The sequence below is a fragment of the Triturus cristatus genome, chromosome 5_1 (genome assembly GCF_964204655.1).
Source record: "Triturus cristatus chromosome 5_1, aTriCri1.1, whole genome shotgun sequence".
Taxonomy (NCBI): domain Eukaryota; kingdom Metazoa; phylum Chordata; class Amphibia; order Caudata; family Salamandridae; genus Triturus; species Triturus cristatus.
The window spans coordinates 911,137,005-911,164,497 of NC_140587.1; the positions used below are offsets into that span (position 1 = coordinate 911,137,005).

Consider the following 27,493-nt stretch of genomic DNA (forward strand, 5'->3'; position numbering starts at 1 on the left):
GCCGGGGATCACACGACATGATCAAAAAGGATGCTGGGTTTCTAACCCTAGTCTTGAAGATTCATAGTCAATAACTTCATCACAAGCCCACATCTGTCGAATATGTGACGTTACAACACGATCAAAATAATCGCGGAACGTTAAATCGCAGTTTTTACAACGCAAGTCGTTACAACGACTTGCGTTGGAGGGCGCTGGACTTAGGAATCGTATGATTTACTATTCCAACACCAGTCTACGTACAGTAGGGAAGGTGTTGGAATAGTAAATCATACTATTCCTAGGGTTAGAGCGCCATCCAGCCGCAAATTTGTTGTAACAACATGTGTTGTATTACCTGCGATGTAAAGGCATTGCAATGCAATGTCTGCGTGGTAATGGATGTTTCCCCATCTGTCTATCACCGGAAGACATTAGAAAGAGAATAGAAAAATAAAAGTTTACATCAAAGAATTCAGCACCATAACTATAATGCCGCGGTATTTAGCTGAAAAGTAAACTGAAATAATTCCCAAGACCTATAAATGAACAGTGAGTGCACCAAGAATAATACAATGTCTGTCAGAGGGTAAACAGTAACACATTGATGACACATAGTAACATGCAATATCAGCAACTTTACTAGGCCCCAAATCGCGCCGAAGTATCATTGAGAAACTAGGCCCAAAACTCAACTTCCCATACATTCACAACCCCCAGCTATTATGAACAGTAGCCAACTCAAATAATAATTTTATAAAAATTTACTTACCTTACCCACTCCACTGGCTTGCCTCCTCCGGTCATCCGCTTCAGTCCCTCTGCATCTGCAGCAATTTAATCCTCCACACCAATCCAGACGCTGCTCTCACGCTGCTGATAATGTTCAGAAGAGTGAGAGCAGCACCAGGATTGGCTGGAGCGGGCTGCCTTGAGGCTCCTGCAGGTACTGGAGGCCTATGTCTATGCCTATAGTGCGCATGTCAGGTTGACCGTCGCAAGACAGCCAGCCAGCCAAAAAGACATGTACACTGCAAACTGGTGGAGAGAGCATCACTCCCCAGCAGCAGTGGCCCCACCTCCAAACACGGTTAGGGCTGGAGAAAAAGGAAAATAAAATGGTAATAAATTGAATTTATTACCTTTATATTTTTCACCTTTGTGGCGCTGGCGGCAGGGGTGTGACGCTTCTGCGCTCTAATTGAGGGTCCGTAGCTGCTAGAGAGGTCACTGGGGGGTAGGAGTCGGTCCGAGTTCTGACAACCATCAGGATGAGACCTGTGTGGGCTTTTGTTTCTGAAAATCAGTACTTTTGTCTATTTTGAGCTTCAGGCAGTTGTCCTTCATCCAGTTGGTGACTTCTGTTATGCAGTTGTGGAAGTTAGTGTTGGTGGTGTCTACTGAGAGGTAGAGTATGAGTTGTCTCTTGTTGGCGTAGGATATGATGTTGAGCCCGTGTGCTTTGACAATGCTTGCCAGATGTGCCATATAAGTCCTGAAGAGGGTGGGGCTGGGAGAGGATCATTGGGGTACTCCACAAATGATTTCCTTGGGTTCGGAGGATAAAGGGGGGAAGGCAGACTTTTTGCGTTCTTCCGGTGAGGAAAGAGCGATCCATCTGAGAGTGGCTCCTTGGATGCCTATGTTGTGCAGCCTTGTGATGAGTGTGTGGTGGGAGACCGTATCAAAGGCTGCAGAGAAGTCTAGGAGTATCAGAGCTGCAGTATCTCCTCATTCAAGTAGGGCTCGGATGTCATCGGTAGCTGCAATGAGGGCTGTCTCGGTGCTGTGGTTGCTGCAGAACCCGGATTACGATCCAGGCCACAAGTTAACTATATCAGAATCACCAATCTAACAGACATTCAACTAAACCACCCAAGCCCCCCACCCTTCTAACCCTCCCCCACCTCGGCGTGTCTCCCAGAGCAATTATTACGACAGCATCAAAGTGGGGCACGATAATTTCACAAAACAGGTCGTAGTGGATAAACAGCAAGGACCACCACTGCGCCGGTACTAGACACAATTAACTGTATGCAGCTAGGTGTAAAAGCTATAAAGTAAAACACATCAAGGCGTTCCTGCCGGGGGGGGGGGGAACCTGACTCAACGGTCCCATCTAAGTCCCCCTCCGGGGCTTTCAGTACCAACACCAGCGCCTATCAAGCCCTTGCAGCCTCTAAAGCTTTGTTGCTGTTCGCTCTACGTGCCAACTGCAATCTAATTGTGCCCTCACATTCTGCCCATCTAAGGAGGTCAGCCCTCTATCTCTGAACGCTGGGGCCCCGTCTAGACTTCCAATGCGCTGTAATGTCTTTCTTAGCCAGAAGAAGACCCAAGTCCAAGAATTTGCTAGTAATCTTGGTCTTGGATGTGTGGGGGAACAAATGGAGCAAGCAGGGCCCTATAGTAGGTTCTAATGTCCTTTCAGTAATCTTACACAATAGGGAGACCACCTCCTCCCAATACGTCCCCAGCTGGGGGCAGCCCCACAGCATATGGCGGAAATCCACACCCTCCGTGTCGCAGCGCAGACAGAGCGCTGTATCTATATCAAAGTGCGCCTTAATTTTGGCCGGGGTGAGGTAAGCTCTGTGCAGTATAAAAACGTGCACCAACTGGAAACGGGCATTTCTAGTACTTTTCCACACCCTTTCCACCAGTTCAGCCCACACCTTCTCTGGTATCTCTTTACCTAAGTCTTCCTCCCATTTCCACTGCAGCTCCCGCATTGGAGTCAGCGCCTTGCGCGCCATACGCCTATACAAGCAAGTAACTGCCTTAATGGTTCCCGCCGCCATTACAACGTACTGACATGCCCTAGAAGTCTGCGGTTCGGACAACCCTTCTCTCCAGTGCTTTTGAATGGCTGAGTTCAGGGCTGAATGAAGCAGAAAATCCCCACGGGGAAGGTCATACCTGTCCTGCAGTGCAGTCAAGAGGAGGAGGGTGTAAACCTCATACAAATCACCTAACATATGGAGTCCCCTCTCTTCCCAACCAGTCAACCCAGACCAGTGCCCACCATGCGGGAGTACCTCACACATGGCCAAAGAGATCTCCGTGGCATAAGGATGGTCAATTTGCGCCCTCCGCTGACTCCTATTCCAGCAAAGCCGAAATGTCCTGAGCTCATCTGTGAGCGTCTGAAGCCGCAATGGTTGCTGTAAGACAATACGGGCCAGCACCTGACTTGACACCTGCCCTCCATCCCGCTCGGCCGGGCCCCGAAACTCCAACGCCACTGCCTGTGTAAGCCACTGTAATTGGGCTGCCAGATAGTAAGTCTCAAAGTCAGGGACTGCCAGTCTCCCGTCGGCTTTCGGCCGCATTAGCGTTTTCAGTGCCACCCGCCGCCTGCCAGTCGCCCAAAGAAAACTCGTAATCAATGATTGTAGTTGTTTACAAATTGAGGCGGGGATCCAGACTGGGAGAGTTCGAAAATAATACAACAATCGAGGGAGAGCCACCATTTTAGGGAGGGCGACTCGGCCCGTCACCGATAGAGGCAGGGTCCCCCAGAAATCCATGCTGCCCCGAAGACTCCGAATCGCTCTACCTACATTACCCTCCAGCAAATCAGCCGGCGTATGATAAATGTGAGTCGCAAGATACGGCAAACATCTATATTCTCATTGTACTCCACCAGTGTGTAACGAGCCCCCATCCAATGGGGCAGTCGGGAACAGACAGGACTTTGCCCAATACACCTTTAGACCCGAAACCGTTTCGAGATCCCAGAGCAAACCCTTCGCTCCGTCAAGGGCATTAGTTATGTTTGCCAGAAACATGAGCAGGTCATCAGCATAAAGCGCAATGTATTGTATTATAAGGATACTGCATGTCACTGAGACGTTTTGTGACCATATAGAACAACGAAGTTGAATGGGGTACTTTATTCCTTATTAAACAAGGTATTTTATTCCTTATAATATATAGAAATATGCACAGATATTTTAGTTTTCCTATAATTGCCTAAAGTGTGTGAAAATAAACATGATGCCATAAATATATCCTTTCTGCTGATCATTGTTCATCTAGGAAAAAAAGAGCAGAAGGAAAAGCTAGATTTTGATATGACTGTTTAAACTGCAGCTTTAATTATACTCCATATCCTGCCTATCACCTTGGCTGCTGCCTTTGGCAGCAGGCATTGTAATGTCAGAACTCAACTGATTTAAATCATAACAGTTGAGAAGCTATGTGATTTCTTTATTACAGGTGACTAGAGACGTCACAAAATGCTTGTAATAAGGAAATTAGAGAGGCACATGTATGCACGCATTGCAGGTTACAATGTATTATACTTATGTGCTGCTAAATTGTGTAGTTTTTTACCCAGCTGAAAAAATATAGCTCATAGACTTCGACTCCTTCCATATCGTGTTCGAAAAACAGTGCAATATTTTCTGAATGCAGTGTGTTTTTTTAAATAATTTTAATGCCATTTTTAAATAGTTTTGCATATGTGGGCAGCAAAACATGTAATGGACTTCCAAGTATTGTCAAATCTAAGACAATATAGTAGAGTAGGGGAGTTGGGGCAAATCCCGTGACCCAAGCAATTTAGTGCATTTAGTGTATACGTGTGTGTTTGTGTGTGTGTATTCACTGAAAAAACAGAGGTTACACAGACATTATAGATAGGCTCAGATTTCATTTGGACAAAATTCATAGAAATTCAGCAGTTCTAGTTACCTCAGCTAACTATAGCTTATACCCCCACAATGCACTGCTTATGACCTCACATATTACATCACTCATGACATGGTCAGTGACATCCTTCATGACATCTCAAAGGATATCAATGATGACATCATCCACAGAACCACTCTCACACCCACTCACACCTCCATACAACCTCTCATACACCCACTCACACACCTATACAACCACTCACATACCCATTCACAGACCTATAGAAGTACTAACACAGCCATTCACTCATCCATAGAGCTATTCACACACCCACTCATTCAAACACAACCACTAACACAACAAGTCACTTACCCATACAACCACTCATGCACCCACTCAATCATCAATACAACCACTCACTCATCTAGTCATACAGACATACAGATACCCATACACCCACTCATACACCCTTACAGCCACTCACAACCTGCTCAATTACCCATGCAGAAGCTCACACAGACACTCACTCACCCATACAGGTATTCACACACCCACATACTCATCCACACAACCACTCACACTATCACACACTCACTAATACAGCCACTCACACACTCACTCACTTACCCATAAAGCCACTGACACAGCCACTCACCCATTCATACAACCACAGACACAGCCACTCACTCACCCATACAACCATGAACACACCCACAGAACCACTTACATACCCATTCACACATCGATACAACCACTCACACGCCCAGTCACTCACTCTTACAGCCACTTACACAGACGTTCACTCTCCAATACAGCCACTCACACCCACTCACTTACCTATACACACACTCAAACAGCTACTAACTGACCCAATCAACAATCACTGACAAACCTATTCCCTCACCCATACAGCCAGTCGCACAGCCACTCAGTCACCCATACAGCCACTCACACACCTATGCAGCCACTCACACACCCACTAACACCCATAGAGCCACTAATTCCCCCACTCACTCACTCTCCAAAACAGCCACTCACACATACAGCTACTCACACACCCACTTATACACCCATACGGCCAATCTCACATTCACTCATACACTGATACACACTGTCACACAGCCACTCAGATGAGATTTTAGAAATAGGATGACTAATTACTAGTGCAGAAACAACAGTAATTTAATTTATGATGTAGCTTAGTATATATATTTAAGCCTCAAAAACATTTACAAAACACTTACACTCACTGGATGATGTCATCAGTGATGTAATTTCAGATATCACCAGTGATGTCACTGGCCATCTCATGACTGATTTAATATGTGAGGTCACGAGTAGTGCATTGCAGGGGCATGAGTTATAGTTAGCTCAACTGCTGAATTTCTATGGGTTTGTACAAGTGAAATCTGAGCCTAACTAGAACCAGTAACCTTTGGGTTTTTTCAGTGAATTTATAAGGTTTTGAAAATTCTATTTACTAACTACGATGTCTATGTAACCTTTGTTTTTTTCTGTGAATTTCAATGGTTTTTGAAATGTTATTTCCGAACTGTAACCTGTAACCTTTGAAAGTGGGTGCGTGAGTGGCTGCATAGGTAGGTGACTGGGTCTGTGAGTAGGTACATGAGTGTCTGAGTGGGTCTGTGAGTAGGTGCATGTGTCTGTGAGTGGGTCTGTGAGTGGGTGTGTGAGTCTCTGAGTGTGTTTGTGAGTGGGTGCATGAGTGTCTCAGTGTACTTGTGATTAGGTGCCTCAGTGTCTGAATGGGTCTGTATGTGGGTGTCTGATTCCATGATGGTGTCTGTGAGTGGATGCATGACTTTCAGTAGATCTCTGAGTGGATGTATGAGTGTCTGAGTCAGTCTGTGAGTGACTGCGCCAGAATATCAGTGGGCCTGTGAGTGAGTGCGTTAGTGTCTGCATGGGTCTCTGAGGGACTGCATGAGAATATGAGTGGGTCTCTGAGTGACTGCATGAGTGTCTGAGTGTATCTGTAAGTGGATGCGTCAGTTTCTGATTGGGCCTGTGACTGGGTTTGCGAATCTGCGAGTGGGTCTGTGCATAGGTGCATGAGTGTCTGACTGGATCTGTGTGTGGGTGCATTAAAATCAAAGTGCGTCTGTGGGTTGGTGTGTGAGTTTCTGAGTGAGTCTTTGAGTGGGTGCATACGTTTCTGAGTGGGACTATAAATGACTATGTGCGTGTCTGAGTGCATCTCTTAGTGGTAGCATCAGACTCAGAGTGGGTGGCTGAGTGGGTTTGTGAGTGCCTAAGTGAAACTGAAGGTGAGTGTATTACCATACATATTGTTTTCTTTCAGCCATATTTGAGAATTCGTTGCGGTGTTACTCGGAGGGGCGGCACTGATGGCAAATTCGCGAATATCGTGCGTAGCAGAAAAAAACTTTCTTTCCAAATATTATGTTCCTAAAGGGTTCCACAATCACCCCTATACTTCTTTCATTGGGTCAGGGCACATGCAACCTGACCCCTTATACCACTTTCTGCTACTTGCTGTCAGCTCCAGGGACTGCTGCGATGAGGTAAAATGGCAGTCGCAACTCTCTGCTCAAGTTGCGGCCAGCCAATCACGGCATTCCTCTTGGCTTGCGCATTCGTGAATATTACCAAAATTGTTGCGAATTACCCATGGTTACAGACATCCTTATTTTTTTCCCTTACATTCCTCAACAACTACTGAATGGATGTACACCGGATATCTGAAAGTGTGATCTGCAAATCAAAATCTACCTTCCTGCCAAATTCGGTACAGGCATGTCTAAAGGGCCTATGGGAATTAACAACATGGGAAGCATGCTTTTTTGTACCCCCCTTCTTTTTCTCAGCCCCCACTTCATGGATCACCCCAAAACTTTCTGTGCACAATAAGACTCACAATTACACTTTTTGGGAAATTCTTGTAAAGATTAGTCGAACAGCGCCAAAAATATAGGCAAGTCAAAAAACGCTTTTCTGTTAAGTCACTTTAGGGCATGAGTTTTAGTTTCCTAACATAAGTATAACTATAAGTATAACTAGTACTGCTGAATTTCTATGGTTTACTTTGGATAAAACATGAACCTAACTATAACGTCCCTGTAACTTTAGTTTTTTCAGTGAATATATATACACACACACACACACACACATTTAATGTCAGCGAATAAAAGCTAACATTATTCAGTGCTTCGGACTATTGTCAAATTTAGTATACACTACAAATCCTAAGCTACCCAATACATGTAATGTGCTTTTTTGTTATATTTTGTTGGAGCTCATATTCCCATTGACCAAGCCAAAAAAACATAAAACATCAACAAACAAAAAACCTGAAACTCCCATGCCTCACTTGGAATCACCTGCATTTTAATCAGTTTTCATATATATTGCATAACATTTCCCCCCCCCCCCCATTTAAATTCTCTTTGCAATACAGGCTTATGCCCTTGCATTTGATATCATATCATCAGTTCCTCACTTTGAATGTTCTTGATAAAAAACGAGCTCAATCATGCTTCGGACCTTGTAGAAGTTAACTGTTGTGACTTCATTTCCTCTGTCCCAGGGTAACTATGCTTTCTCACACAGGACGGTGAGCACAATGCCCTCTTTGTAGTGGACTGAAACCGATGTGCGGGCGCTAGTGACGCACACTATCATGGATTACTCACTGTTATCACTTACTGGCTGCCTTATTACAGCTGGGTGCTGTTCTTGTGAGTGAGAATAATCACACCAGTAAAACTTTCACCCCATCTTATCTCACACAACTGCTTGCTCTTTGTATCCTATCCGTGTAAGTTATTACAGACCTATTGTACGCACACACAAAATCAATGCCAGTGTAAACATTCACTGCTGAGTGTAATATTGCCTCCTTTATCTATTTATATATTATCTAATAAAGCACAGTGTTCACCTGTATGATTCACGGTGAAAGTTTCCTGTCATAATGTTTGGCTTCACACAGGTAGGTCCTGTGGCTGACAAACATTACAACTGGAGCAGGAAGCAGTAAGCAGAAAGTACAAGACACCTGCATATGGAGTATATCAGTACTATATCGCATGCGTTAGATCACATGACACAAATATTGCAACACTACACTGAACTAACCAGTACATCACACTGCAAGTCTAGGTAAGTAGAGGCGGAAGTAAGAATTGCAATTATATACTTACTTGATGACATAGTGGTAGGTGATGTGGTGAATACAATATTTTTGTAGATCGATATTTTCAACCTTAATGCAGTGTCAGACAGTCGCACATGGACAATTGGAAATGAAAGGATTTATTGAGGAATCAACATGTACACTCCTTGTCCTGGAAGTATGGCTTACATGGAGGCTTTTGCTTATGGCAGCAGAAATGCAGTTGGTCCTACAAAGCCTCCTTGTATGAATTTTGTTTGCTCAGTTTAGAAATGAGCACTTACATTTTATAAATTACGCAACTGCTGCGTTTTCCTCCTACAACAGTATTCCTGAAACTTAGACTGAGTTGGAGACAGCTAATGCTGTGCCACACAATTCATTTTCCTACTGGTCTACATAGTTCCTGATGAGAAATACACATTCAGCTAGTCAGTCAAGTACTTTTATTCTGCTAAGAGCCAAAAAAAGACAAACCATCAACAAAAACACAAATACATACGAACAAATGACCTGTATAAAATCACAAGGAATTAATACATATGTGACTCGAAGTGTAATTTTATAACACATGGAATCTGGTTGTTCCATACCAATCAAGTCAAAACTCAGTTTAAACAAGCCTCTGAAAGATAAGCACAGCAAAAACAGAGGGGCATTTTCTCAAGAACGTGTGATAATTATCGCAAAATTAGCATAACGCAACTTTGCATATCGCAGTCTATCGCGGGAAAACAACGCCGTGTTAATGTAGTATTCTCAACCCGGCGGCACCATGCGATAGTTCCACGATAACGCGTCAAATGACCGCGTTCACATCAACGAGATGCCTCAAAAATGCGAAAGACGAACGCGAAAAAAGTGGTGATGAGGCCAAGCGCGATACAAAAATCATCGATAACCAGCGACAGGCCTGCAATTCCCACGCGTCATGTGGGAAAATGCACTATAAAAGCAGAACAAGAAAAACACACCAAAAACAAAATAAACTGAGTAGCACCATGGATGCACCCGGACCGAGGGCCCAGGTCAACGCGAACCCCACAAGCCCCACAGACCATCAGCAAGGAACCTCAGGGTTGGGGAAGGCCAAGGAGAAGAAGAAGAAGAGGAAGACGGGATACAGTCCGCATGACAACCAGATCGTCGTCACGAAGGTGACAGAACACTAACAACAACTGTCCGTCACCTCCACCGTGTCATTGGCAACACAAACAGAAAAATGTCATTCCATCGTGAATGCTGTCGGAGTGTCGAGGAGGTCAAGATGCGCTGTCATGATGTGAAAAGCCAAACCAAGCAGAAACTTGCTGCCAACAGGAAGGCAGCAACGGCGACTGGAGGTGGGAGTCCTGCGTCACAGGAGGAGCTGGAGCAAATGGTGGCCACAGTCATCAATGTGGAGACGGTGCAAGGAGTCGGGAGTCCAGACATAGCTCAACATGAACTGACACAACATAAACAGGGTGAGTAACGACCAGGGACTGGGGGGACGGGGAGTGATGGGCACAATGGCACACATGCACAACGACGGATAGCACACCGCCCACCCACAATGACCCTGGATCATGTCCCTGATCCCTGTGGCACACTGCAGAACACATACAAACATCAAGTAGGCCCCCGTCCACCATGTGCCCAAAGGGGTCCCACCCCACACATCACCAATTCCACAACACACATATAAAACACAGCAAAGATGCGTATTTGTGTGCCACACTGACAATACAAGTGACACTTCATGACGTGTGCCATGGCTGGATTACAATCACCATGACATTGAGTGTGGAACACATCCGTAAAGGAGCAGGTCATATTCTGACACATCCACGTGCACAAACAACCACTGACGTCAACAATACATCTGCAGACGAACAATACACAAGAGTACAAAAACCGTCCATGAGCACAAATGACCCAAGTTGCCAACATCACAGCACCTTAAAAGCACAAAAGTCAAAGGCACACCGCCTCCAAGGGATAAGGGGCAGCAAAATCACAGCTGCAGGGGCGACTCTCCCACAATGCAACACAAACACATAGCAATGACAGCAGATCCACATTGACGACAATGTGGTACACAGTGCAACACTTACACTGCAGAACAGAGGACACAACTGGGTTCGCTTGTGCGTAGAAACTGGCCAATCACATCTGACATAGCAGGAAACTGTGAGATGAAAATATACGTGTACAACCTCACCTACGTCATGTGGTCCAAATGTCCACTGTCCCGCATCAAATAGTCCGCTCATCCCAAACAGTCAATGTACATTGTCATGTAGTCTGTATGTAAACTTGACCAATGCGTCAACATACATGCCAACACAATGTCAATAAGCATCTCCCCTTCACATTGCAGAGGGACAAACAACACCCCCAGCAGAGCAGACCAGGCAACTCTACAGTGATGCTGAAGAGGACCTCCACACTTTTGACACCGACGCCCTACAACAGTTCATGGACATCTTGGGCAATCGACCTCCAGGAGCAGGGCAGCCAAGCTGCATCCAGGAGACCCCACCCCCTGCACAGACCACACAGATGGATGCACCCACCAACACGGCTAGCTCCCAGCAGCCCACCGAGGCACACATCGCATTCCAAGGCCAGGTGTCAGACTGCCAAAAGGGGTTGGCCGAACAGATGCGGTGGGGTTCGACCTCATGGAAGCCAAATTAGATCACATACGTGGGTGTGTAAGTCCCATCAGGGACCACTTACACTCCCCAACGGAGACCCACACTGCGACAGAGACACATGCCTTTGCACATTTCCAGTACTGAACCACACCCAGAGCCGCGGGATAATCATCCACACCCCCACGCTGGACGTGCGTACACCGGGCCAGCCCACTCCGCACACGCATACAGGGGGAACGTCACAAGCTACATTTCCGCGATCTTCCCCACTGGCTAGGGTGACATGGTTGCCTCCACTGTCCTCTACATCCAAACACCAGCAGTGCATGTAGACATGGATATGTCTGTGGCATGCTTACTGCAGTCTGTCCAGCACATCTCCGCCACACTTGGCATTGTGTACCTTCTCATTCATGGGTCACTTGCCTCCTTCCCACATGCCTGGTTCCCACCTCTCCCCACATTCCGCTATTGTGTGGCTGAGGTGCCATGCCGTTGATGGCTCATGTACATGGCTAGCCCAGATTGCCACAGTAAGTTGTGCTGTCATGTCTGGTGGGTGGGCATGTTGTTTGGCATGTTGTATGTGAGTCTGTGACGTGTGCATTACCAGAGTTGTAAGTTGCATGATCGTGGAGTCGGGGGGTGTGGTGTGTTCAGTTGGTACTTACCAACGAGCAGAGCAGTTCTGTAAGTGCCATTCTGGAAGCGCCGGTTGATGATGGACTGTCAGAAGATGAAGGAATCATGCACACTACCTGGGTAGTTCACGACGACATTGGTGAAGAGTCCCCGGTGGTCCGCTATTGTCTGCACATTGATGGAATGCGTGTGCTTTCTGTTGCGGTAATTGTGTGCAGTGTCGGCAGGGGGCACAAGTAGGACATGTGTGCAGTCGATTGCCCCCAACATGTGCGGGAATCCAGCTATGGCATATAAGCCTTGCTTGGTCTCCAGCTGTTCCTGCGCATTGTGGGGGACATATAGGTAGTGGGGTTCCAAGCTGATGATGGCATCCAGGACAGGTGTGAGGAACTTTGATAGGGCTGGCTGTGAGACTCCTCCAACTCTGGCGGTTGTTGGTTGGGAGGTACCAGAGGCCAACAGGTGCAGCACAGCCAGCAGCTTTGTCTGAGGTGGGATGTTGCTTGTCCGCTGTGTTGGTACCGTCAGCCTGTGGGCAATGATGGTCAGGATGCGGAGGATGGTTGTCCTTTTGAGCCTGTAGTGGGCAATGACATTTACTGGTGTTAGGTCTGTGCGGCTGGTGCGTTTCCTGAAGGTCTGCTGTCTTTGTCTGCGCTGCCTCTGTTGTGGTCTGGGGGGTGGCGGTCCTGGGGGTAGTGGCGGTGGGTGTTGTGGCCCTGTTGGGGCTCCGAGCTGCATGATCAGTGGCTCCATGGCATCTGTTGGTCTTCAGGTGTGGCTGTGAGCTGGGCTCCCTTTTCTGGTGCAGGTTGTCGTCCGACTTTGCACCAGGTCGGAGCAGGTGTTAATTTCCTGCTGCTAACGCACCTTATCACCTGTTTTGTGGTCTTATCGCCGATCTGGCTGGTCGTTGAGAATGTTGAGGTGTGGTGTTGTTGTGGCTTTTTGCTCGGGAACGCCTACTCTGCATCTCATTAGCGATATTTGCCGGGGTCATCTGTGGTGATGTTTTTTTCGCATGCTATCGCAGGTAAACTGGTGATATGGGCTGTTAGCACCAGGTTGTGGATGGGGCGATAAATTTATCGCGACTTTGGCTGCGATAAAGTGCAGATAACTCGGCGATAGCTCCTTGAGAATATGCCCCAGAGACTCTAGCCTAAAAAGCATAATCAAAAGTTCAAGTTTCCCGATAGTTCTTAAGGTTCTCCTTTCTTCTAATTCCAAGTGCTTGTTGGATGTAACTAATACTTCCACGAAAACTGCCGCTAACCGCTGCGCGATGGCGATAGGAAAACCGGCGATAGTGGGCATAATCCAGCGATAAGATTTTACCGACAATAAAAAGCACGCATATCCGCAAGTGTAGACTTAGAAAAAATAGCCTATCAGTCCGCCTACCATAGAAAAGATGTACCCAAAAAGTTAAATGCAGATTTGAGGACCCAGGGCCAAGTGCAGCACACATCAACAAACCCCCTCAAGCCCCCCAACATCCAGGATTACCAGGATGAGAGCCTGGATACCCCGCTGGATTTGCGCCTGAGACGTCTGCGCAGTACCCGCTGTCTTCTTCGTCGCTGCCTCGGAGGTGGTCCTGGGGGTGGTGGCATTGGCAGTGGTTGTTGTCGCCTTTGTGGAACCCCAATCTGCATGATCACTACCTCCATGGCGTCTGTGGCTCTCCTGATGGAGCTCTGGCCTAGTCTCCCTATGTAGCTCCATTCATCACCAGTTTAAGTCATGTTTTTATCTGGTGTTAAATTCCTCGTGCTAACGGGGCTTAGCGCGACTTTTCTTGTCGCTTCGCGGGTCCGGGTCATCTTTGATAATAGAGTGATGTTGTGTTAGCGACTTTTTTCGAGAAGTTTTGGTAAGGAACGTCTACTTTGCATGTCATTAGCGATAAATATCGCTGCCATGCAGGGCGATAAAAAATCCGGCTGCTATCGCTGAAAAGCTGTCACTAACGCTTGTTAGCGACAGCTTGGTAATAGTGCGATTTGGTGCCGCTGACGCGGCAATATCTCACTTGATAATATGCCCCCAAGTGTCCTGCTGAGAATATACTACCAAAAAGTGCAAAGTGCCAAATCTTAAACGAGTGAAGTAAAATCTAAGTTTGGGGTTCAATGTCCACAATAAATATAATTCTGTCCCTTCTGTGGATTTTATACCTAGGTAAAGATAGACCGAGCTCATGGATAACACTTAGAAATTCTGGCTGATTTCTCCATTGGTAAAAAAGAGGTTTCACCAAATTCTTTCAGTTGATATCAATTTCTTTAGGTTAATAAAACAAATTTGACAGACCAAGGTTGAAAAGCGCACTCTTGGAGTAGGCTAACCAGGCAATGGAGTTCAAATGGTCTTGTCTTAAGCAATTTTCAAGAACCAATTGTGAAAAAATTATATACAGCGAATACTAGCTGTTGAGCCTTAGAAGGAGCGGTGCTTCCTGATTATAACCTCCAAATAGGGAAGCCCAAGGTACAGATGAAAAATAAAGCTGGCGGAATTCTTAGGAGATGCCAGCAATCTATACAATAATTTGTTCTCTATAATTTATAAGGTGCCCGGGGAGGTATAGCCCCAAGTACCAGCCCCGTAAGTCCCCAGAGTAACACATTTGCTTTTATACAGTGTAATTAGCTCTTTAAAGAGCTTATGGATACGTTTCTTTGAGAATTTAAAGATTGCCTCAACGATCCTGACAAATTTAGAGGTTCTTGATTCAAAAGCTTATCCCATCTCAAATTGTCTGCCAACAAAACCCAGAGATAGTTAAAAGTTTCCACCTTGTTGACTGGAATTCCATCTATGTTGTGTGTGCCTAAGTGAGTTTTTTGGGTCCATAAATCATTATATATTATTTCTGTTGGTTACGTTTTTAAATTTATCTCCCCCATAAAATCATTACAAGAGTCAAAAAGCAACTTCAATCCATTTACGTTGCAGGTGTTCAAAACTGCGTTATTTGCCTAAAGCTGGAAATGGGCGGCTCCCAACCATAAGGAGGTCCTTGCCTCTGGTCACCAGCTCCGACTCAAGAGCATTTATATTAAAAAAGAAGCAAAAAGGGGGCTAAAATACACACACCTTTATTAGAGTTAAAGCAAGTGGTACACTCACCATTTGTACCAAAGCAAACCTGACCAGATGTACCCTAGTGCAGACGTTTCAAAATATTAATAAGGGCGAGATCAATACCTGCTGTGCCCATCATGCCCCATAGCTTGCCCCTGTCAACCAGGTCGAGCGCTCTAAAGAGGTCGATGAAAGCCATGTGGAGTGCCCCTCTCCAGGCCTGAACGTATTTCCCAGATAACAACAGTAAATTCAGGGTTTGCTCAACTGTGCCATCCCCAGGGCGAAAACCGTACTGCAATTCTGAGACGAAATTATTTTCCACTGCCCAGTCTTCCAATTTTTGAAGGGCTACCCTCCCTAAGATCTTTACAGAGGAGTCTAAAATTGAGATGGGTCAGTAAAAAGTTGGTTGACTTCTGTCCCTCTTTATAAATATTGGGATGATAATGAACTCCTTCTTGGAATTTGGAATATCACCTCTTACCACAGCACAAAAAGCATTTGTAAGCAGGGGTGTACAAAAGGTGGCATTCTGTCTAAAAACATCTATGGGTATCCCATCTGATCCTGGACCCTTTTCGCCAGGGAACTTTGATATAGCTCTAGTAACAGCACACACTTAAATGGAATTTCTTAGGGCTTATTTCGTCTAATGGAGCTTAAGGTAGGTAGTCCTGTCCAAAAATGTTTGATAAATGAAAAATCCACTCCTCGGCAGGAATATGGCATGCTATTCTGGGCTGATTATCTGTAAATAAAGGCTGGTTTAGAACTTCCCAGAAAGCCCTGGAGTCCCTGAATTCAGAAGCAGTTTGCAAATCTTCCCATGTCTGTCTCCTTACCTCCTGTTTTCTATTGTCTAAAGTGGACTTATATATAAGCCTAGAATGTCTAACATCCTTAGTGTTGCGAGGTGACGCTTAAGATGGCTTTCCAGTTTTTTTGGTAGGAACAAAGGGCCAGATGTATGATGGTTTTTAGCGTGCGCAAATGGGTTTTAGACTCGTTTGCGCACGCTAAAAACCTTGGGCCCATGTACGAAACCTATTTTGCAACTCGCTAATCAATTAGCGATTCGCAAAATAGGTTTTGCGACTCGCTATTGGGACGGGGCGTTCCCTTCCTAATAGCGACTCATGAGGCATGTATGAATGTTTTGCAACTGCAATTGCGGTTGCAACACACTTGCAAATTACCACCTACTTCAAGTAGATGGTAATGAAAACGCAAATGGGAAAGGGTCCCCAGGAGACCCCTTCCCCTTTGCAAATGCATGCGAAAATAATTTTTACGGGCAGGCAGTGGCCCCAGGGACCACTGCATGCCCTTAAAGAATGAAACCAAAACGTTTCATTTTTAGTAAGGAAAACGGGCTGCATTTAAAAAACATACAACTGCTTTATTTAAAAGCAGTCCCAGACATGGTGGTCTGCTGATCCCAGCAGGCCACCATCCCTGGGAGGGCCAGCCATTACCAATGGGGTCGCAAAATGAGAGTGCCTCGTTATTATTAATGAGCCTCGCATTTTGCGACCCCATTGGGAATCGCAATCAGTGTCTCTGACACTGTAGTACATAGTAAATTGCGACTCGTAATTTGCGAGTCGCAATCGAGCGCAAATTGCAAGTCGCAATTTACTATGGTCGTACATCTGGCCCAAAGAAACTAACCCACCTTCACTGCAAGATTTTAAACTCCTGCGTGTGTGCTACCTCGTCAGAGGAAACTTCAGAAAGTGCCACTTCTGGCTGTCACAGAACTACCACCTAAAAGTAGTATAAGGATTTTCACAGCAGCCAGGGGGGTCACATCATCCCCAGCAGACTTAAATGTGCTGCTGTAAGTTCACTTTTATATTGGACTAGATTTTTTTTAATCATGTTCCATTACTCACTCAAAGTTATTTCGATGTAAAACGCTCAGCCACCCATTGAGTTTTATTTTACAGAACAAGGGAACCCAAAGGAATTAAGACGGGGACCTTGGGCAATTTCATGTTATAGAGAACAGTGCTCCCTATTCAGGAGGAATACAGTGTGATAGATAACCATACACTTAGAATAGAATGTATGTCCTTTGTCCAGCAGATGATGCCCTATATTCAATGTGGCATCGAAACGTCGTCGACACCCAAACACCCTATGCACTAGACTTAAGCTATAACACATTGTGCAACGTTGTTAAATGATTAATTTGTGTCTGTCTATACTGAGAACAACTGTACAGACCCATTTTGGCTTGCCCTTTGGCCAATTCTGTGTTCATTGTTCTGTCTTGTGTTCTGTTGGTCACGGCTGTGCCCACTTGTCATTTGAATGTTTTATTTGATACTACTTTTGAAAAATACTATGAAAATAAATTCTTGTCCGGCTGGACAAAAGACATACATTCTATTCTAAGTGTATGGTTATCTATCACACTGTATTCCTCCTGAATAGGGACCACTGTTCTCTATAACAACCCATTGAGCTTTAGCCGCGCTTTACAAAACTGCTACCAAAGAATAAACAAACAAATAAATAAATATATGAATTATTTAAACCCACACTAGAAACTGCAGAGTCCCAGTCAACCTCGATTTTGGCTTCAAAGGGGACTGGCAACATATGAACCTTGCTGCTCAGTGTCCATGTGTAGGGGATACACAGAGTGATCAGATGTTGAAACCCAAAAATGGCGACATTCCACAAACATCAAAGTAGGACTATGATTTTGAATTGACTGAGGGGCACAGAATGACTTGACAGCACTCACCAATATAGAAAACACAGAAAATTACGCAGTAAGGGGAATTAAATAGAAATGATTCACTAATTAGCTTTTGTGTTGAATTGCTGTCTAATAAGGGTTCCTAGCTAATCTTACACTGGAACACATGAAAACTTGCCTCCCTGTGTGTTCACTGAGTTCTCTGAAAACCGAAACATGTGATTAATTCAGATAGTCAAAACTGGGCCTGTCCCACCAAACCCTGGACACCTCGTCACCCAAGTGATGCTCCAGAGAGGAATGCTAAGGAGACGCACACCCAGTCATCGTGCCTCTCTTGGTCATTGCATGTGTATTATGGCCATTGTGCCCTGACGTATTACAATGCGCTGAACAATTGGAAAGAATAAATGTAATCTGAGGCATTGAAAAAAAAACTTTTGTAGGTATCTCTATTGTCCAATTAAATGCATAGCAGCCCTGCCGAGAAGTGTTGCTACTGTCTTTCAAAAAAGTAGGAAGTAGAGATGCGTCACATGGGACGTCAATTCGGGGCAGCATGTGCAACCTTAACTTGCCTTTAGTTTCCATGGCACTATCTTGCTACTCCTGGTCCCATGGGTTATGGAGGCAGTGGCAGAAAGAGGCATGTTTGCTTTTATAGTTTCCACTCCTTCCCTTTCCCCAGCTCCTGCTGCAGCAAATAGAAGGCTGTTGATGGAATGAACAGGACATGGAAGGAATCAACCTGTGGTGTCAATGGTTGCCAAATGGTGTGTGGTGTTACTTCCGCTACCCCAGGCATTTTGCTGAACTGTGTGAGTGTAATTAAGAATCTGTACCATGCCAAGCCACTACTCTGGTGCTGGGTTGAGAGTTTACTACCCGAAGACTAGTGCGCAGTCGCAGTACACAACACTGGCATGCTTTGGGGAGAGGATGTGGTCCACTGCCGACTTTGGTGCTGGAAACCAGAGTTCGAGCCTCGAGGTCGCGTCCACATCCTGTGATTCTGGGCGAATCACTAAGGGGCATATCAACAACAACCGGCGATAATTATCTCTAAGCGCACTTAGCGCTAGGATAATTATCGTCGGGTAGCGTGAATTTTTATCGCTGAGATAGCGTGCTATTAGCAACGCTTATCTCATCAGCGATAAAAATCCTCACGCTAACAGGCTAACGTGAGATTATCGCTGGAAACCCAGCGATAATCTCACGTTACCTTGTTGATAGGGACAGGCAAACTTAGCCATGATATCCTCCTTCCATAGGATATCATGGCTAAGTCAGAAAAATACCAGACGTAAAAAAGCAGCGTTAACCGCGGTTAGCGCTGCTTTTTTTGTCTCTAACAGGGTTAGCGACATTCTTGATATTAGGAGATATTTTACTCTGGAACGCCCCCCAAGGGGAAGCGTAGAGTAAAAGGGTGCTAACATGCAAATTTGCATGTTAGCACCCTGTTATTGATAGGGCGCTAGTTTTATCTCTCCTTTTTTGGCTTTTAAAGCCAAAAAAGCAGAGATAAAGCCCTTGTTGATATGCCCCTTAATCTCCCCGGGCCCGAATGTGTAATGTAAATACGGTGCTCATGTAAAGCTCTCCAATACCTTCGGGTCGAGGCCGCGCTATATAAATATGCAACAAAAGAACAAAAACAAAAAAATGCTGTTTGTTGCCACGCTGAAGCGGCACGTGAAACGTCAGAACGTGGCAGGTTTTCGCTTTCAATGACCATGAAAAATGCCTCTCCGGTACCCTCTCTCGAACAGCAGGCAGAGGGGTTGGTAGCAGGCTGCGGGACAGCTGGCAGCTCGGCGTGCCGATGTCACCGCTGGCACTAGTGGGAGCTGCGACGGAAGCAGACGGTGACTGTCAGGCGGAGAAAAACAATAACTCATCAAGACTCAGCGCGGCGCCCTCGTGGTGCCGTGTCCGTGGGTCTGTGGAGCCCCGCGGTGCCTTCAGGAAACCATCCAGCGCCTGAGCGGCCCCTCACCTACGCACCGGGCGCTGACCCCCGAAGTGACCCCGTCTGATCACACTGCTCTCTCTGCCGAATCCCAGCAGTGGTAAAAAGCAAGGGTGCCGTCAAGGAATGCAACCCCCCCACTCACACCCTCCCACAACCAGTTGGGTAGTCAAAGACAGCCATGATTTGAGTACCACTGGCCCCTCGCTGGACCCGGTTCCACTGTACCTGCTGCACTATTAACAGATACGCCGGGTTGCTATCACCACCTAGCCAGGGCTGCTTTGCCTGGGCGTGTCTCTGTGACTGGGTGTGGGAGGTAACAGGAGGGGTTGTCACGAGAAGCATTTCGAGTGTGAGCAGAATGTGCACCCTTTCCTGGGGTCTGGCACGGGCACGTGAAAGCTGGGCCAAAATGTGACAAGGCTTTGATAATATTAGGACTGTGACAACTAAACAATTCAGGAAACCACCCAAAAAATAATTGCATATATAAATAGCTACAATAATAAACGCGACGAAATCTTCTTTTAAAGTGTGTCAGTTGTTATTCTCAAGTGGTACCACGACACTTGACTTAGAAAAGCGCGATGAATCGCCCCCGTTGTTGCTGAAGGGCCGCGGCGCTCTGTTTTGGCCTGGTGCCCACCCTAGAGGGGAATAAGGAAGACGACAACGGCGCCCTTCTCTGAACTTCTCCGGAGACACGTGTGTACAGAAGCCGGAGATAAAATGAAAGTCTGTAAAAGGCAGCTGGCCAGCAGGAGAGGGGGGCTCCCTCCCCGGGACGGTGCTGCTCCCCAGCCTGGGGGTGCCGCGCCCTGACCCCGCAGACAGGGGCCGCTCGCAGCGCCTCCAGGGGAGGCGGAGGAGGGGCAGCCGGCATGTTTACACAGCCCCGGAAACATCAACAAAAAGAGGGGAGGGCGGGGGAGGTAGGCAGCGCGCATAAAGCGATAGGTGAGAGGCGGCTGCCGGGCACACGCAGCGCCCTGAGACGGGAGCCTCTGCCCGGGCACAGGAAGAGCCCAGGGGGAGAGGGGGCGACCCCATCCTGCCCGAGGGACCCGCGGCAGGAGGAGAGAAGCGGGAGAGCGGTGGTAACTCTGGAGGAAGGCAGCAACAGTTGCAGGAGGCGCGCAGCTGCTGCAGCGGGAGGCTGCGCGAGGCACTGCCACTGCCCGCTGCACTGGCACACGAGCGGCACCAGGGCTGCAAACTTTACCACCACCCCCAGAGCGGTCTATGATCAATTCATTTTACGCCACGGCGCTGCTGCCCTGTCGCCCGCTGTCGGTGAAGGAACTGCACCCCTTTAGACCATGAGCGCCCCGGGGGAAGAGCCCGAGTTTGACTTTGACTTCCTCTTCGAGTTTAACCAGAGCGACGATGCCGGCGGCGGAGCCAAAGGTCTGTACCCGCCGCCCGAGCGCCCCGCGTCCAGCGTGCCATCGGCTACTCTCTGGCATCAGCTTCAGGGGCACAGATGGCATTCCCTGGCTTTCTCCACGTCGACCGGGCACACAGTCCGAGTGGATGCTGAAGTTTTGGTTAGCGTGAGGGCGCGCGCCTATTAGAGCGGCTTGTGCGTGCCCGTCATGTGGTGCGTGTGAGTGCGTGCTACAGGTGGTGTTTGTTTCCGTTGTGACGTGGTGTCTGAGTGGTACGTGTGGTTAAGTGAAAGCAGTTTTACATGATCACAGTGGCGTAACATAAAATGATGCCCCCTCGAGAATGTGATGAGGGCCCGCCATGTCTCCCATTTCTCTCAGGTTTTCATTGACCTTGGGCAGAATGTCCGTCGTCCCCCCTCCCCTCTTAACGGTTTGGGGGCCTGATCACAAACACGGCCTGGCGACAGCAGTGCTTTGTGTGAGTGCGGTGTGTGAATGCGGTGCTTGTTTTATAAGTTTACTGCTTGTGAAGGGCATGTGAGATGGAGTGTGCGCCCGAGTTGCAGCCCAGCGCAACGTGTGGGGATATTCAGTAGTGTGCGACTGTAGTGTTTATAAACAGCACATTACTAGTGAGTGAGCATATACGTTCAGTGTGTGCCTACGGATTTAGTAAATTTGATAGCACTTGAGTATCACTGGGTGCTGTGTGTTTGGGGTACAGTGTTTATACTTGGAGTTTGATTGAGTGATTATTGTTGGAGATGTCTTTAGTAATCGCATTATGTATCAGTGCATTTTAATGTGCAAGCAACCAGTGGCGTACCCGTTGTGTCTTGGGCCCTAGTGCAAATAAGGACACGGGCCGCTGTGTAAACTGTGAAATACAGCAAGTATCAGGGTTCAGGGCCCCCTCAGGCCTCTGGGCTCCGGTGCACTGCACCTGTTGTTCCCCTGTGTGGAACGTGTGTGATTCCGGCCTACCACGAAAGAGGGTGCGCTGCCTGCTGGGGGTGGAAAGGGGTGAGGGTGGTACGTGACCAGTGTGGCTGTTTGGTGAGTAAGCTGGGAGTTGTGAAGAGGCTCGCCCCGTGTCATCTCGTGGCTTCCCCGCCCCAAAGCGTCTGCCTGTTGAGATAAGCAGCGCTCACTCGCCAGGCGGGGGGCTCTGACGCGCAGCAGTAGCATGCAAGCACGCATTCAGGGCTACAGCGGCATTCCCCGGAGACGGAGCAATGTAACTTTTCTGTCCTTTGCTATAATTGTTGCACAGTCAAAACAGTACCAGTAGAACACTACAACACAGCCCGAGCAGAGCCAGAACAGAATCAGAAGAGACCTGAGGCTCAGCGAGAATGTAACCAGAATAGAAATAAAACATATACAGAAAACAGCCAGAAGAAAAGAACCAGAAGAAGACCGAATACAGCGAGAAAATAGCACACATCTAACTAGAACAGACAGATAACAGGCACACAATTGAACTCAAGTTGACTCAGAATATAACAATAATTTAAATAAAGCGGGCCCAGAACAGAACTAAAACAGAACCAAGGCAAAGCCAAACTACAATTAAAACATGTTGTAAACAGAATAGATCTAGAACATTACAAAGCAGAGTGCAGCTAGTTTATATCCACAGCAGACTACAAGTTAGGGAAGCTGAACCGATCCTGAACAAAGCTTGCGCAGAACTATGAATAACTAAAGCACTAGAAACAGACCAGGGCATAACCCGAATATATACATGTTTGAACTTGAACAGTTCCAGAATCCAACTGGACTATTACTATAACAAATAAAATACACTCAGAAAATACCCAGACCAGAAGATGCACAGGACCACATTTGAAATAGCCTCAAACCAGTCCAGATTCAGAACTTGCATATTAGAGAACAGAAGAGATACAGAATGAAGGTAGAAGAAAATAAGAAAAGATAATGGAAAGATTAATAGAAGCAGAATATATATTTGACCAATAACACAACAAAACTAGAATTAGAACAACTTAACACAACCGTAGCATAAAAGAAACAGAATTGCAAAAAAAATCACAAAGCAACTACAACAGAACACTGACTAGAACTAGAGCAGAAAATACAACCGAAATAAAAGTAGAACAGACCAGTAATGAAATCAGAGAAAACTTAGAGTAGAGCTAGATTAAATTCAGACCACAGGCACAATGAGTTACAACAGACTCACAGCACAAAAACATTGAACTTAAACAGAACCAGAGCACAGGCAGATAAATAACTAGAACATTACATGAAGAAAAGCAGACTATAAGCAGAACAGATCAAGACAGCAGTAGGAATGGTACCAAACGTAATTGATAGTGGATCAAGAACACAGTAGGATCAACTACGGATGGCAGCCACATCAAAGTAGAGCAGAACTAGAACACAGTTACATTGAACCTACAGCATTGTTAGAACAGATCTAGAACGCAGCAAAATATTGTTAAAGACCGTCCTGAAAATAGTAGAACTAGAAGAGACTTGGGACACAGCCAGAATATAAAATGATCAGGCTCAGATAAATGTCTGAATAGGACTACTGCTGATCCAGACAACCAGAATGGATCAAGAAAAGATAGATCCAGACATTGCAGGAATTGAATGGAAAGGAGCCAGAACAGAGCTAGAATAGAACGAGAACAGAGTGACTGAGAAAACGCAAGAATAGATCCGGTTCATATACATGCGACAATCAAAGTAGGCCTGGAACAGAATAACAATATATTCAGATTTTGAACTGCTTGATCATTTCTGAATACTAGCGGCCGGCCAAGGAGGTTGTAGGCCCGTGCTTGTACCCTTTTTCTCTGCACAATAAAATTAAAAAAAAAAACCAAAAAAAAAAAAAAACAATATATTCAGAACTAAACTGGAATAGAAAAACAACTGAACCTGAAGAGAACGTAAAGAGACTTGCACAATAATCCACCTCGAACATACCCAGATTCAATTAAAATATAGCTAGAACAGTCAATAGAATTAGAATTGCAGCTGGAATAGACAGAGAAAACAGACAAATTATACCTAGTCACTATAAAAATCATGGTTGAAAAACAATATGAAGTACACCAGAGCACAGTCACCATATCGGCTGAACAGGGACAGAACAAAGCCTGGCTTGGAGCTGATCATTTGTAGAATATAACTTGTCTAGAAGTAGTCTACACTGAGGCAGCCAGTGTAATACTAGAATAGATCTACACACAACACACCATATTTAAAATAGATCAAGACGACAGTCAGAATGATGCCAGAATAGAATCAGAACTGGTCTAAGCCAAGCTGGAATATAAATAAACAATTTTTTAGACAAAGCTAGAATGTAGCTAGAGGAGAACCAGAACACACTCCAACTAGAACAGAGCCAAAACAAAAACATAATGGAAAGAGTACTAGTGAAGAACATATTCAGAAAATAAGTTAATAGAGTTCAAACAGAACTAGATCCCAAATATAACAATACTAGAAAGAGAACAAAATCATAATCCAACCGGAATAAATTTAGAAAACAACACAACCAGAATAGACTAGAACATAACACGCCTAGAACTAGAACAGAATTGAAACATAGCAAGAATAATGTCAGAACAATTACAGAACAAAACCCCAAATAGTCTTACAACGGACCAAGTACACAGAATAAAGCAAGGACAGAATTAAAACACAAGTGAAGATCTAGAAGTGACACTGAACCTGACACAAATAAAGCCAGTACTGGTCATAAACGTAGAACAGACCTAGATATAGATTGAGCAGACCCAGAATACAGCCAGAATGCAATTGGGAAAACAACCCAAACAAAGTAAAATTCGAACTAGAACATCATTGGAAACTAACCCAGTTTAGTCGTAGAATAGAACCAGAACGCAGACAGAGGAGAACCAAACCACAACTAATGGTGTTCAAAAGAACCCGAATATAGCAGAGAAGAATTAGACAAGACTCAAACCACAGTCTGAATGAAATGAACATAGAGCCAGAAAAAGCTCCTTAACAAGGGTAGACTAGATCTAGAATAGATCCAGAAAACAAGTGGTAAAAGTGGAACAGATCAAGAGCACAAGTGTGATAAAAGTATTATAGAACTCAAATTAATTAGGAGTACCGCTTGGATATATCCAGACTAGACACCAAACAGTCAGCCTAGCCCCAGAACCATTCAGCCAGAATGGAGCTAACACATTTCTAGATTGTAGTCAGCAATGGGGTAAGTGACTAACTTCTATAGGACATTAACAACACACTTTACTCTCATCCACGGTATGTTGGGGCAGGCGCACGCAGGGTGCAGTCTTGTTACCACCCCTCATTCTTACAGGTCCAAAATATTGTACCGCAGGCAGTTCATGGTTTTGGGTGAAGCAGCCCCTGGGCGCCCTCTTCAGCAGTTGGCTCAGCAGTGCCGCCTCCCCCAGCAGTGATGGCATGTTACCCATTCATGCCCTGGGCCTGGTAGCAGTGGGACACCAGTGAGGGCGTGAGTCACTTGTTCTGTGACGGGATGTCGACATCCGACACTGAAACGCCTGAGAAGAAAGGGGCCGCGTGTCAGCCTGGAAGGAACTTTTGGAACAACAGTAACGCCGTAGTATTTAAAGAAACAGGGGTTAAATTTAGACCTCTGTTGCGAGATACCCGATCCAGCAGTCTTACCTGAACATTACACCCAAAGCAACGCGCAAGCAAAGCATTGCTGCCCCTTTAGCAACCCAGATCCTTTTCCTCACATTCTATGAAGTTAGACCACTTTACCTGTTTTATCTGTTAATTCCGCACTTTGAGGCGCTTTCTATACATAGACTACGCACTATCATGTTAGAGAAATGTGTGTTGTTTACGCCGCTGAAATGTTGCTAATTTCGCGAAGCTTTCGGGTACATGCTCGCCTTCGCTCCTGCCTAGTGTTTCTACACGTGTGAAATTATTGTCGCTGTGCAGGGAGATACTTTTCGTTCTTCGCATCCATCTATAGTGGCAAATATATGTAGACTTTTTTCTTTGCAAATGTTTTCTGTTTACAGTGGCAAAGGTATGCACACCTTTGCGCCGCCCCCCACAAGTTTACCCTGTACGATATAAATTGTTGTGAGGGTCATCTTTTGTCTGCAAATGTGGTACAGAACTTAGAGAAGTTGCAAAGCTTTCCTCAGATCTCATTGAAGGTTGCAGTAAAAAATGTTGCCCATTGAAAGCGTCTAGCTACAAGAACAAAGTTTGCACATTGAAAGTGGTTGTGGTGGAAATCAAGTTATTTCCTTCTCTTTAATTTTCCATAACACTGGGGAAAATTCAGGGTGTTTGTTCATGAACTGAGTGGCACCTCCACTGCTACATCCCTGTAGTACTGCAGAGCCTAAGTGGGATGTGGACTTGTATATGGACTTTAAGTAAGGGCCAGGGTGGTATGAGAGGTCTGTGGAGAGCAGTCCTTTGTATCTGATCACCTTTTCAGTGCAGCCTATGACTTACAAATACCTATGGTTTGTTTAGTTTTAACTCCACCCTTTTCACTGTAGGGAGAGGCAGCGACTCATAAGAACCGTAGCTCCAAGTGGGTCATGGTGCCTCTCCCCACCTTCATCACGGATGTTTTTGTTTAAATCTGTTTAATTGTTTTTCATCATATAGATAAGCAGAGTCATGTTACATACGCTGGTGGTATGGTTCGTTCAGTTTATGGTACTGTGCAGAATGAAGTCAACAAATGCAAAATTATTAATAGTGCAATGATGTAACATTTAGTAGTGTTGTATTGGTACAAATTATGAGTTCCAGCTAGTTATTGCTGGCAATTATCCCAGACATTAGAAGCTTGCAATGACAGATCCAAGCAATATTTCCTTCAAACAGGTATAATACTAACATAAACTTATTATGCAGTTACCTAAATCATATTGGCCTTATCAACAAATCCCATCTCTCCATCGTTCAATGTTTCATGTACATTTACCTAGGTGAGTTTATGCTTCCATGTCTACAACTACCACTGTGCTATTAAATGTCAGTGCATGGTGGATGACAGCTAATAGTGATGTCCTAAATGGGTTCCACAGCATCAGGAAATGCGTTACAGTCTCCCTCCTCCACTTTGTCGTCTCTCTCCGAATGGATGTTGTGGGCTATGGCGCCCTCAGGTACTTCAGCTTGTAAGTCTGTCATTAGAGCATTTCAATACGTAGCAACATAGTGTTTCCGGAGTCCCAAATTGTCTTCTCTATGTAGAGCGGTGCTTTCCGCCTG

The 27,493-nt window shown here is 45.7% G+C and overlaps 1 protein-coding gene across 8 annotated transcripts in view; it reads left to right on the forward strand.

Annotated features, from left to right (window-relative positions):
* The window catches only part of NFATC1 (nuclear factor of activated T cells 1), a 402,803-nt gene that overhangs the window by 9,902 nt on the left and 365,408 nt on the right, over window positions 1-27,493 (forward strand). The window contains exon 1 of one of the 8 annotated variants that reach the window (XM_085605938.1): window positions 20,767-21,248. The exons of 4 other annotated variants lie outside the window; for them this stretch is intronic. In XM_085605938.1, the coding sequence (XP_085462064.1) occupies window positions 21,161-21,248 (88 nt within the window). In that variant the 5' untranslated portion in view covers window positions 20,767-21,160. Of the gene's footprint in view, window positions 1-20,766; window positions 21,249-27,493 lie in introns of those variants that run through there. 3 more of the 8 variants (XM_085605932.1, XM_085605936.1, XR_014961593.1) reach the window with 3 other exon arrangements.